Consider the following 17,006-nt stretch of genomic DNA (forward strand, 5'->3'; position numbering starts at 1 on the left):
ATGGGGCAGGGCCAGGTACAAACCATCCTCCCCCCTCGGGGCGGCTCTCACCCAGACTCCGGGTGGGAGGACTGGCCTGCAGGGAGGTTTGACAGACCCCACCGCCCAAGCATGAGGCTCTGCTATTATTTAATATTTCCTCCTCAAAACACCCCCCCACCACACACACAGATCAGTCCCCCCACCCCCTTGTGTCAGGTGCTGCATAGACACAGTCCCTGCCCCACAGCAAAGGAAGGGTCAATAACCCCATTTTTCAGATGGGGAAGCTGAGTCACAGGGCAGGGCATTGACGCACCCAAGGTCACTCAGGGATTCTGTGGCCGAGCCAGGAACTGAACCCAGATCTCCTGAGGCCTAGCCCAGGGACCTCCTCCTTCTCCATCTCCTCGCTGGCCCAGTGGGTGCCCTGGCTTTCCTTTCCCCAGCCCTGCTTTACCAGACCCCCACCAGGGGCCACCACCTGGGCATGACCCTGCCTTTGCCCCAGCCGGTCCCTGGATTCCCCACCCCCGCATGCTGCCTGCCCGAGGCCAGGGAGCTGAGTTTCGGGTGCTGTTGCTGAGCAGGCCCCAACTTCAGCTTTATTGACAGCACAGAGGAAACGTTACATTCCCACTTGATTCCTCCTCCAGGCCTGTTCTCTCCCCCCAGGGTCACTTGGATCCTTCCTCACTCCTGCCCCAAGCTGTGGCAGGGCATTGCTGTGCACTGTTAAACACCTGCCATGCCCCACCCCAGAGGTGGCTGCATCTCAGCACCAGGTGCGAATCCTTGTATAAACAGCTTCTGTATTCCACCCCTGGGTGACTGAACCTCAGCGCTGGAGGAGGGATCTCTGTCTAAACCACCCCTGGATCCCACCCCAGAAGTGGCTGAATTTCAGTCGTGGATTTCGTGATCCCTTTTGTGATTATTTTGCATGTCTCTTTGTAACAGGCTTCAGGCTGAAAGGTGCCTCTGTAAACGTGGGGCTGTAGGGACAACGTGGGGCCGTGGCAGCAGAGGAAAGCAGCAACTTCCCTCTTTCAAGCATTGCATGTGCATTGCCCCAGGAGATGTGTGGATTGTCCCTGTTATTCAACAGGGGAAACTGAGGCACGGGAAGGGGAAGTGACTTGTTCATGGTCACACAAGGAGGCAGTATGAGAAGTGAGACTAGAAACCCAGGAGCCCTGGGCCTAACCACTAGACACCCGCCCCCCCCAATCCCGCCCCCGCCAAGAATAGACCCAGGAGTTTGACTCACAGCTGCCTCCTGCTTTAACCACAGAGCAGCTGTAAGTTCAGGAGACCGAACCCAGGCGTCCTGACTCCCAGCCCCCCTCCCCTCCCGCCACGGGGCTAGAACCCAGGCGTCCTGGCTCCCAGCCCCCCCTTCCCACAAATGCTAGATTCCCCCTCCCCTCCTGCCGTGGGGATAGAACCCAGGCGTCCTGGCTCCTAGCCCCTCCCCCCGCGACAGGGAGCGAACCCAGGCGTCCTGGCTTTCAGAGCCACCCCCATGGCCGGCCTGGCTCGTCCCTCACCTTGGAACCTGCCACCTGGCCGGTCCCCACGAAGGGGTGGGGGCAAGGGGCAGGCGGCGGGGGCGTGGCTAGCCCCAGAAGGGGGCGTGTCCAGTGCCGGGATTGGCGGAGGCGGGGGCGCTGGCCAGCCCCTCTGTCAGAGCCAGGAGCGGGGCGGGGGGCGGCCCCGGGCTGGGATGTGGCACCGCCGCGGGACCGCCGCCTGGGAGCTGGGAGCGCGGCGGGAGCCCCTGGGCTCCGAGCAGCCGGCTCCCCACGCCCGGGGGCAGGAGCCTCCCAGGTGGGTGAATCGTGCGAGCCACGCGGGGCAGAGCGAGCCTGGGAGGGGGGGGAGCCGGATCCATGGCGGGGCTGTGTCCTGGGGGGGGGAGCCGGATCCGTGGGAGGCTGTGTCCTGGTGGAGGCGGATCCATGGGGGGCTGTGTCCTGGGGGGGTGAGTGGGGGGAGGCGGATCCATGGGGGGCTGTGTCCTGGGGGGGTGAGTGGGGTGGAGGCGGATCCATGGGGGGCTGTGTCCTGGGGGGGTGAGTGGGGGGAGGCGGATCCATGGGGGGCTGTGTCCTGGGGGGGTGAGTGGGGTGGAGGCGGATCCATGGGGGGCTGTGTCCTGGGGGGGTGAGTGGGGGGAGCCAGATTCATGGGGGCCTGTGTCCTGGGGGGGCGAGTGGGGGGAGCCGGATCCATGGGGGGTGAGTGGGGGGAGGCGGATCCATGGGGGGCTGTGTCCTGGGGGGGTGAGTGGGGGGAGGCGGATCCATGGGGGGCTGTGTCCTGGGGGGCGAGTGGGGGGAGGCGGATCCATGGGGGCCTGTGTCCTGGGGGGGTGAGTGGGGGGAGGCGGATCCATGGGGGCCTGTGTCCTGGGGGGGTGAGTGGGGGGAGCCAGATCCATGGGGGCCTGTGTCCTGGGGGTTGAGGGAGGGGAGCCGGATCCGTGTGGGAAGGAGCCAGATCCATGGGGGGCTGTGTCCTGGGGGGCGAGTGGGGGGAGCCGGATCCATGGTGGGGGGCTTTGTGTCCTGGGAGGGGGAATTGGGGGCAGCTGTGGGTTCAGGGTATGGAACCCCAGGAGTCCTGACTCCCAGTCCCTGCTTCCCACCCCCCCCCCCCAACCACTAGATCCTGCTCCCTTCCAGGATCTCCGAGCTTGCCTGGAGCGGGAAGCCAATGCTGTGGGAAGAGGGGAAGCCATGAGGGGCCGGGCTGCGGGCTCCCTCCTAGCATGCTGAAATTGGCACGGTGCATTTGGGGAGACTGGGAGGAGCCCCCCATGAAATCAGGCCTCCTGTCACTCATCCCTGAGCTGGCCCACAGCCAGGGCTTCTAGCCTGGGCACGCAGAATGCACCGGGCCGACCCCACCGCTGAGGGGGGCATTACGCCAGGCTGGCTTTTGGCCCCAGACAGGGTTAGTGGCAGGCGGGGGGAGATTGGCTGCAAGTTTTGCCACTTCGTTACTTGCCCAATTTGCGTATTGACCGGCCAAAACGAATGATACTAATTAACCCCGTGGAGGAGGCGAGATGGAGGTGGCGGAAACTGGATTGTTTAGCTGCATGTTCCTGTTCCCTGGCGTTGGTGTTTTGCAACCTTTAATTATTGAATGTGAGCGTCTCACCCGCCCTGCGAGCCGGGCACCTCGGGTGTTTCCCTGGAGGTTGCCAAGTTCCCCGAAATCCCTCCCACGCTCCCCGCCATGCTAACCTGTAACTCCCACTCCCCTCCCAGAGCTGGGGAGAGAACCCAGGAGTCCTGACTCCCTGCTCCCGAACCACTAGCCCCCACTCCCTTCCCAGAACTGGGATAGAACCCAGGAGTCCTGACTCCCAGCCCCCGCCAGACTCGAACCACTTAGGTGGACCCTGGCATTACCCTATCCCCCCCCATCCGTTCCATGTCATCAGTCTGTGTGAATCCCGTGAACACAGGGAGCTGGCACTGATGCTCCGTCCCGCGGGGGCCTGGCTCCCAGCCGCAATCGGCTTTGTTCTCTGGCCCTGATCCGTTCCCTTGGCAGCGAAAGCAGGAGGTGGCATCTCGATTGAACTTGAGACCCAGTTCCGGTTACCTCAGCCAGACACTCAGTACCCGCGCTCAGGCCTGTCGGTGGGGCAGGGACCTTGCGAGGGCGTCTGCCCCTGTCCCTCCGCACTGAAGTGGGACCCGGTAAGCCCAGCCCATCCCTGCCCGCTGTTCGTCCCGCCTGTTCTGAAAACCCTCCAGCCACGGGGATCCCACGGTTAGCCTCAGCCCCCTGCCACAGCCATCGGCTGCCAACACCACCGAGGGCTGCGAACGCAACTGTTCCTCCTGGACCAGGGCACGGGCCATCAGGCCTAGGGGTTGGAACCGCAGGTCAGCGGCAGAGTCGGGGCTGGAGCCGGCGCAATCGGAGCTGCAGGGAGTGCTACTGCTGGGCTTAGGAGCATGACCCAGGACCCCATGGTGCCAGGCGCTGCACATTATTTATTAGGTGTATTACGGTAGTGCCGAGGCGCCCCAGCCATGGCCCAGGACCCCGTTGTGCCAGGTGCTGTACATTATTTCTTAGGTGTAGAACAATGAGATGAGGCTGATGGGCATGGTGGGCAGCAGGCTCAGCTCTAAGCCATTGTACCTACCTGGTGCCCGTCACCGTGGTATCTGGTCTGGAGGAGGAGGGCCGGCTCCAGCCCCTCTTAGAACCTCACCCACCCAGACCCTGTTTCTTCCCCACACATAGGGAGCCAGCATTCAGTCCCTGGGCCCCATGGCACTGCCTGCCCTCCCCGCACACATGCCCGCTGTCAGCCCCCCTCACGACCCACAGCCCCACCCTGGGCTCCCCCCAGCTCTGCCGGCCCCCCTCACTCCCGACCCACAGCCCCACCCTGGGCTCCCCCCAGCTCTGCCGGCCCCCCTCACTCCCGACCCACAGCCCCACCCTGGGCTCCCCCTCAGCTCTGCCGGCCCCCCTCACTCCCAACCTGCAGCCCCTGCCAGTGCCCAGAGGCTCCCCCCAGCCAGTGCCCAGAGGTGGATTACGGTTTTGTGGGGCCCTGGGCCAGAGCAAGTGGGCCCCCCGCCTGCAGTCCATTCCCCTGCCCGCCTGCCGGGGGTGGGGCATGGGGACTCATTTTTCTGGGGTCCCTGGGCACAGACCCCATTGGCTAATCTGCCACTGGCAGTGCCCCTCGGTCCCAATCTGCAAACCCTCCCCGCCTGCTCCTTTGGGCCGGGCCCTGGTGTGGATCCGGGGTTGGATCCACCAGTGTCAGTTTGCAGCCTCACAGCCAGGTTGGTCTGTGAGCATAGAGACCCCCGGGGCTGGCTGGGAGAGGTCACCTGCCCCAAACCCCCCCACCCCACCCCACCGGGTCACCTGCCCCGATCCCCACCCCCACCTCAGAATGGATTTCAGGGTTCCAGCAGGACACGTCTTGAGCAAATATTGAATGAAGTGCAGAGGTTAGATTCCAGTGCAGAGGTTAGTTTACAGGAGGCTCATTAAGCAAATCCTTAATTACAGGCAGCAGGGCTGCTCTGGGCAAGGATCTCTACCAGCGCCTGCCAGATCCAGGGGCTGGGTCAAAGCTCCAGCCTCTGGCGGCATGGGCTGGGCCTCTAGGAGAATCTCACCTTTTGCTCACAAACAGAAATGATCCTGCTCCCCTCCCTGAGGATAGAACCCAGGAGTCCTGGCTCCCAACCCCCTGCTCTAACAACTAGACCCCGCTCATGTCCCAGGGCTGGGGATAGAACCCAGGAGTCCTGGCTCCTGCCCCCTTATCATTCCATAATGCTCCCCCCTTTTGGCAGGCCCTCAGCATCAGGCCTCTCTCCCTGTGGGTTCGATCCCCGGCTCTGGGAGGGGAGTGGGGACTAGTGGTTAGAGCAGGGGGGGCTAGGAGCCTGGACTCCTGGGTTCTATCCCCACTCTGGGGACAGGGGACCTTGATCTCTGTGCTGCAGTGGCATCCGCAGGGGTTGGTTCTGGCCAGTCCCCGGGGCCGGGCAGTCAGGGCTGATTGTTGGGACGTGGATCCCTTTCCAAACAGCCCCTGCCCCCAGCTCAGCGGTCACCGGGCACCCAGCTGGCACGGCCCTGGAGGGCATGGCCGCCTCCCCATCCCCCACCACGGGGCCAGATCCCCCTCTTGGCTCCAGAGAGTGGGGCACATCCTGGGGGGCTGCTGGTGCCCCCCCCCCCGCTGGCCTTGGTCTGCTGTGCCAGGCACTGCCCATTCCTTGGCAGTAGGGCTGGGCAGCACCACACGGCACCAAGGGCCTGTGGTGGGAAAAGGGCACAGGGCTGGGCATCGCTGCGGGGGGGACCAGAGAGAATTAAACTCTTGAGTACTCTCCCCTCTGTGACGCGGGCTTATCACCGCTCCACGGAGATCCAGGGCTGCAGGTCAGGAGTGAGGGGCATCGGCAGGGTGTGTGTGTACCGCTGCCCTTTGCTAGATGGAACGAGAACAGCTCTGCTCTGTGTCATATGCCCTATAACGCTCTCAGCCAGTGGTGATTCTCCTCCCGCTCAGATGTGGGGGCTGGTGCTTCCTGACCAGGAGGCTTCAGATCCCATCCCTGTGGGGCCCCACGCTCACACCCCACGCTCCCTTTACAGGTGCCATTGAGCGGCCATGGAGGAGTCCACACGGCTGGGTTACTGCATCGTGGCCGGCAGCTTCGTGACCTTCCAGTTCTTCTTCTCGGCCGTCAGCCCCCAGCTCTCGCTGGCACTCAGCCGCCGCTACTGCGGCCTGACCGCTGTCAAAAAGTGCGAGTGGAACTCCAGGTACCGCAGTCCTCGGGCCTGAGGGGAGCAGGACAGAACCCAGGATCCTGGCTCCCCGTGCTCTAACCACTAGACCCCACTCCCCTCCCAGAGCCAGGGATAGAACCCAGGCGTCCTGGCTCCCCGTGCTCCAAACACTAGACCCCACTCCCCTCCCAGAGCCAGGGATAGAACCCAGGCGTCCTGGCTCCCAGCCCTGCAGCGTCTAACCACTAGGCCCAGCCCCCAGCGGGAGCCGTCCGGACGTTCCTGGTGGGCTTAGCCTGAGAACATCCTGGCGCGTGAGGCGTCTGACGGGCTGAAAGGAGTCATTGTCCGAGCCCGGGGGCTGGGCGCTTGGAGCAACATGGGGGGGGCAGAGCCGTGTGTGATCCCTGGGGGGCCACTGGGGGAGTTGAGCCGTGTGTGATCCTCCGGGGGCCATGAGGGGGGCAGAGCCATGTGTGATTCCCCCGGTGGAGGCCTGGGGGAGGGGGCTGAGCGACGTGTGATCCTGGGGGTGTTATGGGGGGGCTGACCCATGTGTGATCCCCGGGGAGGCCAAGGGGGGGGACTGAGCCGTGTGTGATCCCCCCCAGGTGTGTCTCCACTCTGCACGCGCTCATCGTCGGCCTCTTCTGCCTCTACATCCTGCTCTTCGATGGAGCCATTAACGCCAACCCCATCTGGTGAGCTCCCCCGGTGCCCCTCACTCGCGACCCACAGCCCCCCGCTCCCTGCCCCACAGCTCCCCCGGTGCCCCTCACTCCGGACCCGCAGCCCCCCGCTCCCTGCCCCTCAGCTCCCCCGGTGCCCCTCACTCCCAACCGACAGCCCCCTGCTCCCTGCCCCACAGCTCCCCCGGTGCCCCTCACTCCGGACCCGCAACCCCCTGCTCCCCGCCCCACAGCTCCCCCCGGTGCCCCTCACTCCGGACCCGCAGCCCCCCGCTCCCTGCCCCTCAGCTCCCCCGGTGCCCCTCACTCCCAACCCACAGCCCCCTGCTCCCTGCCCCACAGCTCCCCCGGTGCCCCTCACTCCCGACCCGCAACCCCCTGCTCCCCGCCCCACAGCTCCCCCCGGTGCCCCTCACTCCCGACCCACAGCCCCCTGCTCCCTGCCCCACAGCTCCCCCGGTGCCCCTCACTCCCGACCCACAGCCCCCTGCTCCCTGCCCCACAGCTCCCCCGGTGCCCCTCACTCCCAACCCACAGCCCCCTGCTCCCTGCCCCACAGCTCCCCCGGTGCCCCTCACTCCCGACCCACAGCCCCCTGCTCCCTGCCCCTCAGCTCCCCCCGGTGCCCCTCACTCCGGACCCACAGCCCCCTGCTCCCTGCCCCTCAGCTCCCCCCAGTGCCCCTCACTCCCGACCCACAGCCCCCTGCTCCCCACCCCCAACTCCCCCCGGTGCCCCTCACTCCCGACCCTCAGCCCCCTGCTCCCTGCCCCCCAGCTCCCTCCAGGTGCCCCTCACTCCCGACCCGCAGCCCCCTACTCTCCCAGCCCTGGCTTCCTCCCCCCCGACACACACAGTTCTGTAGCTGGCTGCAGCCCATGCTCAGAGTTGGGGGCAGGGGGGCAGATTTGCCCTGGTCCCTTTCCCAAGCCCTGTCTCTCACAGCTGGTTGGAAGGTGCCAGCCCTGGGCCGGGGGGGGGGGGGGGGGGGTGTGAGGGGAGGTCCCGTGGGCCCGAGGTCACATGGTGGCAGAGGTGATAAAAGACTGTTTTGTGCCGGGGAAGAATGGCCTCCTTGTTCCCCGGCTGCCAGGACCCAGAGCCGCCCGAGCAGCTGGCATCGGCGGGCAGAGGAGCCTGCGCGGTGCGGCTGGGCACAGCCTCTTGCATTGGAGACCGGAGCCCAGGGGCTGGCATGGTGCCCGGACATAGGGTTGCATGCAAGGGGGATCTGGGGCCCAGGCACTGTGGGGAGCGAGCGTCTGATGGGGGGGAGCTGGCCCTGTGATCACCCCCCTGCCTGTGTTCATGCTCCACCTCTCCCCCCGATACTAACCCCCCCCACCCCGTCCCATGCCAGCCCCTCATCCCCTGACTCCTTGTGCTTCCAGGGGGGACCCTTACCTGGTGAAACTCAACGTGGCCATCACCTGCGGCTACCTGCTCTACGGTAAACGCTGGGGGCACCGTGCTGCCCCTGCTGGCTGGCCTGGGGACTGCGACCCCCAGCTCTTTGGCCTCCCTGACCTGGGGGGACCCCAGAACTGGGATTTCAGGCACAAAATGATCTAAAACCCTAAAAAAAAACCGGGGAAACTTCTTACAATTTTGGTGACTTTTTCCTTCTGGAGTGAAAGGAGTCACCAGGCATTGGGGCCATGGGCCTGGGGGGCTGCCCGGCAGGGCCAGGCTTTGGGGCTGGAGCAGGGAGCTGCAGTGGGGCAGCTGGGCAATCAGGGGGGCTGGACCCTGAAACCCCACCCAAGTGGGAGTTGTTTGTGCCTCCCACCCAAGCTGAGGACCCCAGGAATAGATGGAAACTCCAGGAGAAATCCAGGTGCCCAGCCCAGGGTGAGGGTCTCCCAGGCAGTGAATGGTTTGTGGGGCCCCCAAAGGGCTGACTTGCCGACAGGGCCAGTGCTGAGCTCGCTCCAGGAATCGGGCCTCTTCTGGGGACACACACTGGCTACAGGCCCCGCTCTGAGAGGCTCGGGGTGGGAGGTGCCAGGCTTGCGAGAGGGGATATGTGGGGAGAGTGTTTGGGGTGGGGGGGTGTCGTGCTGCGCCTGGAGGGGCTGGTAGGGTTTGTTTGTGTGTGTTTGTGCATTTCCCCATTGCTGAGCCTGACACAGCGCCCTCCCATGGGGGCCCCAGCACACTGACCTGTCCCCCCATTGTCCCCCCGTCCCCCCCTGCATTAAAACTCCTCCGTGTGTGTTTCAATTCCAGATTTGCTGCTGCTCCTGCGGTACTGGAAGATGCTGGGCGACTCCCTGTTCGTTTGCCACCACTTGGTGGCGCTGTACGCCTACGGATATGTGCTGGTCAGTGCCAGGTCCTGGCCGGCTGCTCTGGGGCAGGCTCCCTCCCCTGTCCCAGCCCCCCAGATCTCTGCTCTCTCTGTGCTTCCTCTGCACCCCCCACCCCAGCTACTTCCTTTGCCCCCGCTCCGAGAGCAATGGCTGGGTCCATCCAGGCTCCAAATTCAGCTTCAACCCCCCCCTTTAATCCCAGCCAGAATCCACCCCCCTCCCCCCCATTTCAAGTCAAAGCTCCAATTTCAGCCCCCATTCGCCAGCTGGCGTCCCCCCTCCCCAAGCCTGGAGGGGCGGGAACGCAGCCAGAACAGAGGAGCCCAAGGCACCTGCCTCTGGGAGCTGGGAGGCTGGGCTGGGCTTGGGGGTAAGGGACTGGGATTCACGAGAGCTGGGTTCGAAGGGGACTGGCCACTGCTGGAGACGGGATACCGGGGTAGATGGGCCCGTTCCCTGTTCTGCAGCAGGGAGGGGATAATCTCAGAGGGTTTAACTCCAGGAGGGACCCTTAGATCTAGTCTCACCTCCTGCACGGCACAAGCCGGAGAATTTCACCCACCTTCTGCGTGAGACATTAGCTCAAGGCAGAGAGCGCGTCCCCTTGAGATGAGCCCTGCTGGGCCCTGGACTCCCCGCTTTGTATGCGGCTCGGGGTGGGCACCCTGGGGCAGATGGTGAGGGCTGTACCAGGGAGGATGGTCCAGTGGTTAGGGTCTAGCCCAGGACTTGGGAGTCCTGGGTTCAATTCCCTGCTTTGCCACAGACTGCCTGTGTGACCCTGGGCCAGTTGTATAGCTGTTCAGTGCCTCAGTTTCCCTCTTTGTATAATAGCCCTGCCAGGGGCATTGTGAGGCTAAATACACCAACGATGGTGAGGTGCCCAGATGCCACGGTGATGGCAGCTGATGTGCACTCACACTGTGGGCTGCAGGGCTGTGCTGGGAGACAACAATTGGGCCTCCCCCCCCCACCCCACCCCCAGGCGGCTTCCCTTGGTGGCCAGCGACTCGCCAGGGGACGCAGGGGGCCATTTGCCTGCGCAGCCCCAGCTACTTGTTAGCACCAAAGCTCCCCGGGCCGGGAAGGAGGCGCCGTCAGCTGAGATCCGTGGAACGTCCTGGGCCGACCAGCCAGCGCTGGCTGGAAACCCCCCTTCTGGCAGCTCAGGCTGGTCACCCAAAAACCAGGGGCTGCTTTTGAAAATCTCCATCCAAAAAGCCTTAGGCGTGTGTCAGTGACCTGATACTGTGTATTAGGTGTATTACGGTAGCCCCTAGGCACCCTGGTCATGGCAGGGACCCTGGGCAAGGCACAGAACAATAATTCCCGAGCTCCATCCAGCCCCTGCCTTGAGGCGCCCGAGTCCTGGGGAAGAAATCTGCTTCTTACCATAGGACCGCACAGGCCCGAGGTCCTGACCCGCTGCCCCACCCAGGCTCTGACAGGGGCTGGCACCAGCTGCCCCCAGGGAAGGGGAAAGAACCCTGCAGTGGAGGGGATGGGGGGATCCTCTCCCCCACTAAGGGCTCATGGGACGCCCCTGGTCTGTTTAGCACCCAGTGCGGCCATCCCCAGCCGGTCCCAGATCACTGGGGAGGAGCCTCGTTGGCTTCAGAATCGGGACTTTCTACCAGTATTTGGGGTTCTTCTTATGAACCGGGGGGGTTGCAGCCGTAGCCGGGTTCCCCTGGCGCTGGCAGCCTTATCCGCCCCGCTGAGGGCCAGGAGCTCTTCTCAGCCCCCACGCGGGCCAGGACGCTGCTTTGCCCCGGGACTCCAGGAGCTGGGGACTGAAACCGACTCTCACCCGACTCTGGCAGCTGGGGCGTCAGCTCAGAAATGTGGGGGGCTGGGGACCAACCTGGGGCAGCACGTAGAATACAGAGGACTGTATTCCAGCCTGCAGCATCTTGGGTAGGGTCATAGGCACCTATGAAAAGTCAGGGAGGCAAACCAAAGTGTGGGGGGGCAATCACCTCCCCCCCCCATAGCAAGTAACACCCCAGCTCGGCAGCCCTGTTAGAATCGGCCAGGCCTGTGAGCTGGGCTATTCACTTGCGCCGTGTTTTCACCCGGGTCAGTCTCCCCTGTTTGTGGGGCCATCGGCCCCCCAGAACTTAGCCAGCAGGAAGAGTCAGGACCCAGCCCCAGCTGGCGTCTCTCTCCCCACTCTGCCCCCTGCATGCGCCCAGGCCATGGGAACATCTAAACGTCTCATTTGTGACTCCTTACCAAACAACCGGCCCTCCCTGGCGTGACCCCGGTACTGAGCTCCCCAGGGGATCAGCCCCCCCACAGCTGTCAGATACAGCCCCACTAGCACCTTTGGAGTCGTGGGGGGGACACCCAGAGGGAGCCTGGCCTAAATATTTGGGCAGCTCTTTGAACTGGGGTGGGGCAGGTTGAGATTGGGAGCCATACACAGAGCTGGGTAGGGGAGACCCAGGACTGGGGTAATGGGGCTGCGAGTCAGGACTGAGGGACACTAGCAGAGCTGGGGGGGTGGGGATCCCAGGGCTGGGCTAGCAGGGGGCTCTGGGTGAGGATTGGGGGCACTGGCAGATCTGGGTGTGGGGAGGCCCAGGGCTGGGCTAGCAGGGGGCTGCGGGTCGGGACTGAGGGGCTCTGGCAGGGCTGGTGTGGGGGGACGGGACTCTGCCCATCTCTCCCCTACAGAAGGTGCAAAGGAACCTGGTGGTGGGTGGGCCCCTCTCATGGCTCCAGGTCTTCAGGGAAGTGACTCTGCCTTGGGGTCTGTGAGTCCAGCGACCCCCCCCCTTACTTCATGCTGGGGCACAGCTCAGCGCCCCCCACCTCTGGGGTGGTTCCTGAGCAGGCCTGGGGTGGAGGATCTGTCCCCCCCGTGAGCCCCTTGGAGCAGGGGATTAACAGCCTCTCTCTCCCCTAGAGCCGAGGGGTGCTGCCCTATTTCGCCAACTTCCGCCTCCTCTCCGAGCTCTCCACCCCATTCGTCAACCTGCGGTGAGTCGGGGGCGGGGGCGGGCTGGGCAGGGGCTGGTGCTGGGGGGCTCTAAGGTGCCTGAGTGTCCCAGTGGGACACGGATTCAAATTCTCCTGAGGCGCTGGGGGATAAGGATGGTGCCACTACCCCAGAGGATACTGGGATGCAGACGGTGTGGGGAGGGGGGCTGAAGGGTAGGGCAGGCGGCAACCCTAGATCAGTGGGGCTGGGAGTTAACACCCTTTTGACTTGCATCAGGGCAGCTTCCACGCCCCCCCCCCCCCCCGGGGCTATGGGCTCAGGCTCTCTGCAGACTCAGGCAGCGTCTGGCTTAGTGAGAGCGCTGATGTGATCATGTGATGCCAGGAGCTGGAGGGGGCGGGGCCTGAGGCTGTTTAAAGTGACCGCGCGCCTTTCTCGTGGCCCAGGTGGTTCTTTGACACCGTGGGGCAGCCCCGCTCCTCCTGGTTCGTCCTAGCCAACGGCCTGGCCATGACCGTGGTCTTCTTCCTGGTGCGCATCGCCGTCATCCCCAGCTACTACGCCCGCATGCTGGCCTGGCACGGCACGCCCGAGTACGCCCGCCTGGGGCTGGCCGTGCAGGTGGCCTGGATCATGCCCAGCCTGGCCCTGGAGGTCCTCAACCTGGTCTGGATGTACAAGATCATCCGGGGCTTCTACCGGGCCTTCTGCCGGTCCCAGGAGCGCAAGGCGGCCTGCAGCCACGGGGACTAAGCGGGAGCTGGACTTCCCCAGGGGGCGCAGCCAGGGGGCCCCCAAGCTCCTGGCACAGATGGAAGATCCACTCTAGTTCCCATCAAAGCCCACAGCAACAGAAATACCCTGGCCTGGCGTGTGCCCCCAGGCACCTGGACTGGCCCCCACTGAGCAACAGGGGCATCTGGACTGGCACATGCCCTACAGGCAGCTAGGAAACTCATGGAGATCACAGACTGGCATATGCCCCAGGCACCCAGGAAATCCATGGGGCACCGGGACTGGCATTGAGCACTTGGGACATCTGGACCTGCGCATGCCTGTCTTTGTGGGGGCCTGCGTGTCCATGCACAAGGGGCACGGAGGCTCCAGCTGGCTGGGGGGCAGGGGGCAGAGCGGGGAGCCACAGTAGGGCCATGCTGCAGCCTAGTGAACAGCTTCCCCAGGCCTCCGCACCCCCTCCAACTCCTACAAAAAGGGGAAGGAGGCCCACACTACTGGGCTGGAGAGTTGGGGGGGCGGGGCCCACGTGTGCTGAACCCCCGGGGGCCAACGGTTATTTGTAGCTTTTGAGGACAACACACACACACACACACCCCCAGGATCCTGCAGTCTGACCCAAGCTCCTCCCTGCCAGATGCCTCCTGGCCCATAGCAACCCCCTTCCATAAGGCCCTGGCCCCCTACCCAAGGGGACGGGGCAGGGTTCTGGGGCTGAGCCTGCTCTGGCAGGGGGAGCTGGGTGCAGAGTTGGGAGCCACATGGGTCCCAGCAGGGGTGTCTCTGGCACAGGTCAGCCCCCAGCTAAACATGTTCAGAACCCCCCGGGCTGGGGCCCCCGAGAACTGGGCTGTAGTCCCTGCTCTGCTGCAGACTCCCAAGGCGAGTCGCGGTGCCTCTGTGCCTCAGTTTCCCTGTCTGTTAAAGGGGGACAACGCCCCTTCAGCTGTGCCTTCTCTCTTCAGACTGGGAGCTCTGTGGGGCAAGCCTGTCCTCCACTCTATCCGTGCAGCGCCTGGCACGGCCGGGGGACCCCGATCTCGGCCAGGCCCAGACAGCGCCCCTTGATCTCGGCCTGGGCCTCTAGGCATTTCCACGCTCCCAGTGACACTCTGAAGTAGCCTCCCTCACCAGGTCTCGCTCCGGTCGGCTCCGAGATCGGGTTTTTTGGATGGTTTCCAGTGAAGAATCTCAAATTCCTTCTCGATTCCTTGTTTCATACCTGACATTTCTGCCCTAGCGAGGAATTAACCCTCCCCCCATACTAATTTATTAACCCCAACCCCCCCACCCCCCCGGGCCAGGGGACGAGCGCCCAGCTCACCCCCAAACCTGGCTGGGCTCCGACCTCTCCGGCCACGTTTGCCTCCAGTGTCTGTCTGTCAGGGGAGGGGTGGGACCCTCAGTGTGGGTGTCAGGGGACAGGCCACTGGGCTGGGACTCAGGACACCTGCGGTCCGTCCCCAGCTTTGCCACTGGCCAGCTGGGTGACTCTGCACAAGTCACTGCCCATTCTGTGCCTCAGTTTCCCCTCTCGCTCTTTGTTTAGATTGTGAGCTCGTTGGGGCAGGGACTTTACTTCGTTCTGGGTCTGGGCAGCCCCCAGCTCAACAGGAGCACCCCCACATCTCAGCTGGGGTCTGGGCAGCCCCTGGCACAATGGGAGCACCCCAATATCTCAGCTGGGGTCTGGGCAGCCCCTGGCACAAGAGGGGCCCCCCACATCTCAGCTGGAATCTGGGCAGCTTCTGGCACAATGGGAGCACCCCAATATCTCAGCTGGGGTCTGGGCAGCCCCTGGCACAATGGGAGCACCCCAATATCTCAGCTGGGGTCTGGGCAGCCCCTGGCACAATGGGAGCACCCCAATATCTCAGCTGGAGTCTGGGCAGCCCCTGGCACAAGAGGGGCCCCCCACATCTCAGCTGGGGTCTGGGCAGCCCCTGGCACAATGGGGGGCCCCTGATATGTCATCTGGGGTCTGGGTAGCCCCTGGCACAATGGGGGCCCCAATCCCGGTTATGGTCTCTAAGGACAGTAGGACCGGTCAGTAATACACCAATTTGCACCAGCTGAGGACCTCGCCCTCCGACCCCTCCAGGCCTGGCTGTCAATTGCCTCTTAGTAACAGCGGGCGCCCTCGGCTGCCGGGTTCAGGGCTGGCCTGGAGCATTTACCCTGTCACCCGTTTCCTTGGTCTGGTCCCCACCCTCACTCTCCGCCCCAAAGCCCATCATGCCGGAGCCCAGCCCTGAACTCAAACCCGCCAGCCCGGGCCCGATGCCGGGGAATTCTCCAGCCTGTTCTCTGGGGGGCGATCGGAATCCACTGCCCACCACACTGCCCGGTGCCAGCTCAAACCTGGCATTTCGTACCCTCCGCCCCAAACACCTGCATCCCCGTTGGCCCGCGCCCCCCCAGAGCAGCACCCAGGCTCCCGCTGCCACCCCCTCGGGGGTGCCGCCGGCAGGAGAAAGGGGGAGGGGACAGACAGAGGGACGTGACACGAATTGCGGGGACTCAGGTTTGCCATCATGTGGCAAGATCATTCTCATGCCTTGCGGCACCGTTCTCATGAGGGGCGCATCCCCCCGTCTGAGGCCCGTCTCTCATCCTGCCCCCTGGACTGTGATCGCCAAGCGGCGCGGGGGCCTTGGCGGCTGGTGTATGAAAATAACAATAAACAGGATTTAGTTTATTACGCTGGGCCGTCCTGTAGCCCTTTCTCACGGGCTCCCTGCAGGGAGAGGTGGCCGTGTGATTTCGGGGGTGCCCTGTGTGGGGGAGGGTTGTGCATTGGGTGGGTGCAGTGGGGGGCAGGCAGCCCCTTGCTGAAAGGGTATTTCAATATGACAGGTGGAGCCCACCTTGGTGTGTGTGTGGGGGGGGATGGAGGCATGTTTGGGGAGGGGTGAAGCTGTATGGACTGCATGGGGGGCACATTGTGGGGCAACGTGTGTGTTGGGGGCCAAGGGTGGGGGGGTGCGTCAGGCTGTGTACATGTTGGGCTGGTGGGTGGATGTGTTGTGGCTGGGAAAATAACCCAGGAATCCTGATTGCCGGCACCCCCACTTCTCTAACTACTAGACCCCACTCCCCTCCCAGAGCTGGGGACGGAACCCAGGAGTCCTGCCTCCCAGCCCCTCCCCTCACTGTAACCACCAGACCCCACTGCCCTCCCAGAGCTGGGGATAGAACACAGGAGTCCTGTCTCTGCGTCCCTCCCCTCCCCTGTAACCACTAGACCCCACTCCCCGCCCAGAGCTGGGGACGGAACCCAGGAGTCCTGCCTCCCAGCCCCTCCCCTCACTGTAACCACCAGACCCCACTGCCCTCCCAGAGCTGGGGATAGAACACAGGAGTCCTGTCTCTGCGTCCCTCCCCTCCCCTGTAACCACTAGACCCCACTCCCCTCCCAGAGCTGGGGACGGAACCCAGGAGTCCTGCCTCCCAGCCCCTCCCCTCACTGTAACCACCAGACCCCACTGCCCTCCCAGAGCTGGGGATAGAACACAGGAGTCCTGTCTCTGCGTCCCTCCCCTCCCCTGTAACCACTAGACCCCACTCCCCGCCCAGAGCTGGGGATAGAACCCAGGAGTCCTGCCTCCCTGTCCCTGCCCCCCCCCCGTAACCACTAGACCCCACTCCCCGCCCAGAGCTGGGGATAGAACCCAGGAGTCCTGCCTCCCAGCCTCCTGCTCTAACCCCCCTTTTGCTGCCCTGGGAGCCATAGTCGGACGAACAGGGTGGGGGAGGCAGCTCCCCAGACAGGAGCCGGGGAGGGGGTTGCTAACACTGGCCGGTGCTGGAGGCCGATGAACTAAGTGTTAGGTCTGGCCGTGCTGGGCAGCGCTGCGGAGCGGGCCGGGGCGGGGGGCCGGGGGCATGGTGCGCGTGGTGGGAGCTACGCGGGCCAAGGAGCTGTCAGGGCCTCGAGAACGAATGCCAGGCAGGGGCCAGTGGGACTCCCTGCCACGTGATCCCTGAGGCCAGGAGTCTAGGCCGGCGCCCAGTGAGAGCCCCCGGGGCTGGGGGGAGGGCAAACAC

The 17,006-nt window shown here is 64.4% G+C and overlaps 1 protein-coding gene across 1 annotated transcript; it reads left to right on the forward strand.

Moving 5' to 3' along the window:
* Positions 1-1,678: 1,678 nt before the first annotated feature.
* LOC102939121 (TLC domain-containing protein 4) lies at positions 1,679-15,660 on the forward strand. The gene is made up of 7 exons (XM_037888149.2): positions 1,679-1,809; positions 6,139-6,309; positions 6,888-6,977; positions 8,357-8,415; positions 9,195-9,289; positions 12,189-12,262; positions 12,671-15,660. Exons 2-7 carry the CDS (start codon positions 6,155-6,157, stop codon positions 12,975-12,977), a joined length of 780 nt encoding a protein of 259 aa, XP_037744077.1. The 5' UTR covers positions 1,679-1,809; positions 6,139-6,154; the 3' UTR covers positions 12,978-15,660.
* Positions 15,661-17,006: the final 1,346 nt, after the last annotated feature.

This window comes from Chelonia mydas, chromosome 20 (assembly GCF_015237465.2).
Source record: "Chelonia mydas isolate rCheMyd1 chromosome 20, rCheMyd1.pri.v2, whole genome shotgun sequence".
Lineage (NCBI taxonomy): Eukaryota > Metazoa > Chordata > Testudines > Cheloniidae > Chelonia > Chelonia mydas.

Bases quoted from the DNA above. Each gene is read 5' to 3' on its own strand.
- LOC102939121 (XM_037888149.2), top strand. From the start codon at position 6,155: ATGGAGGAGTCCACACGGCTGGGTTACTGCATCGTGGCCGGCAGCTTC. The intron at 6,310-6,887 runs GTACCGCAGTCC...GATCCCCCCCAG, and splicing joins AAGTGCGAGTGGAACTCCAG to GTGTGTCTCCACTCTGCACG. The intron at 6,978-8,356 runs GTGAGCTCCCCC...TTGTGCTTCCAG, and splicing joins ATTAACGCCAACCCCATCTG to GGGGGACCCTTACCTGGTGA.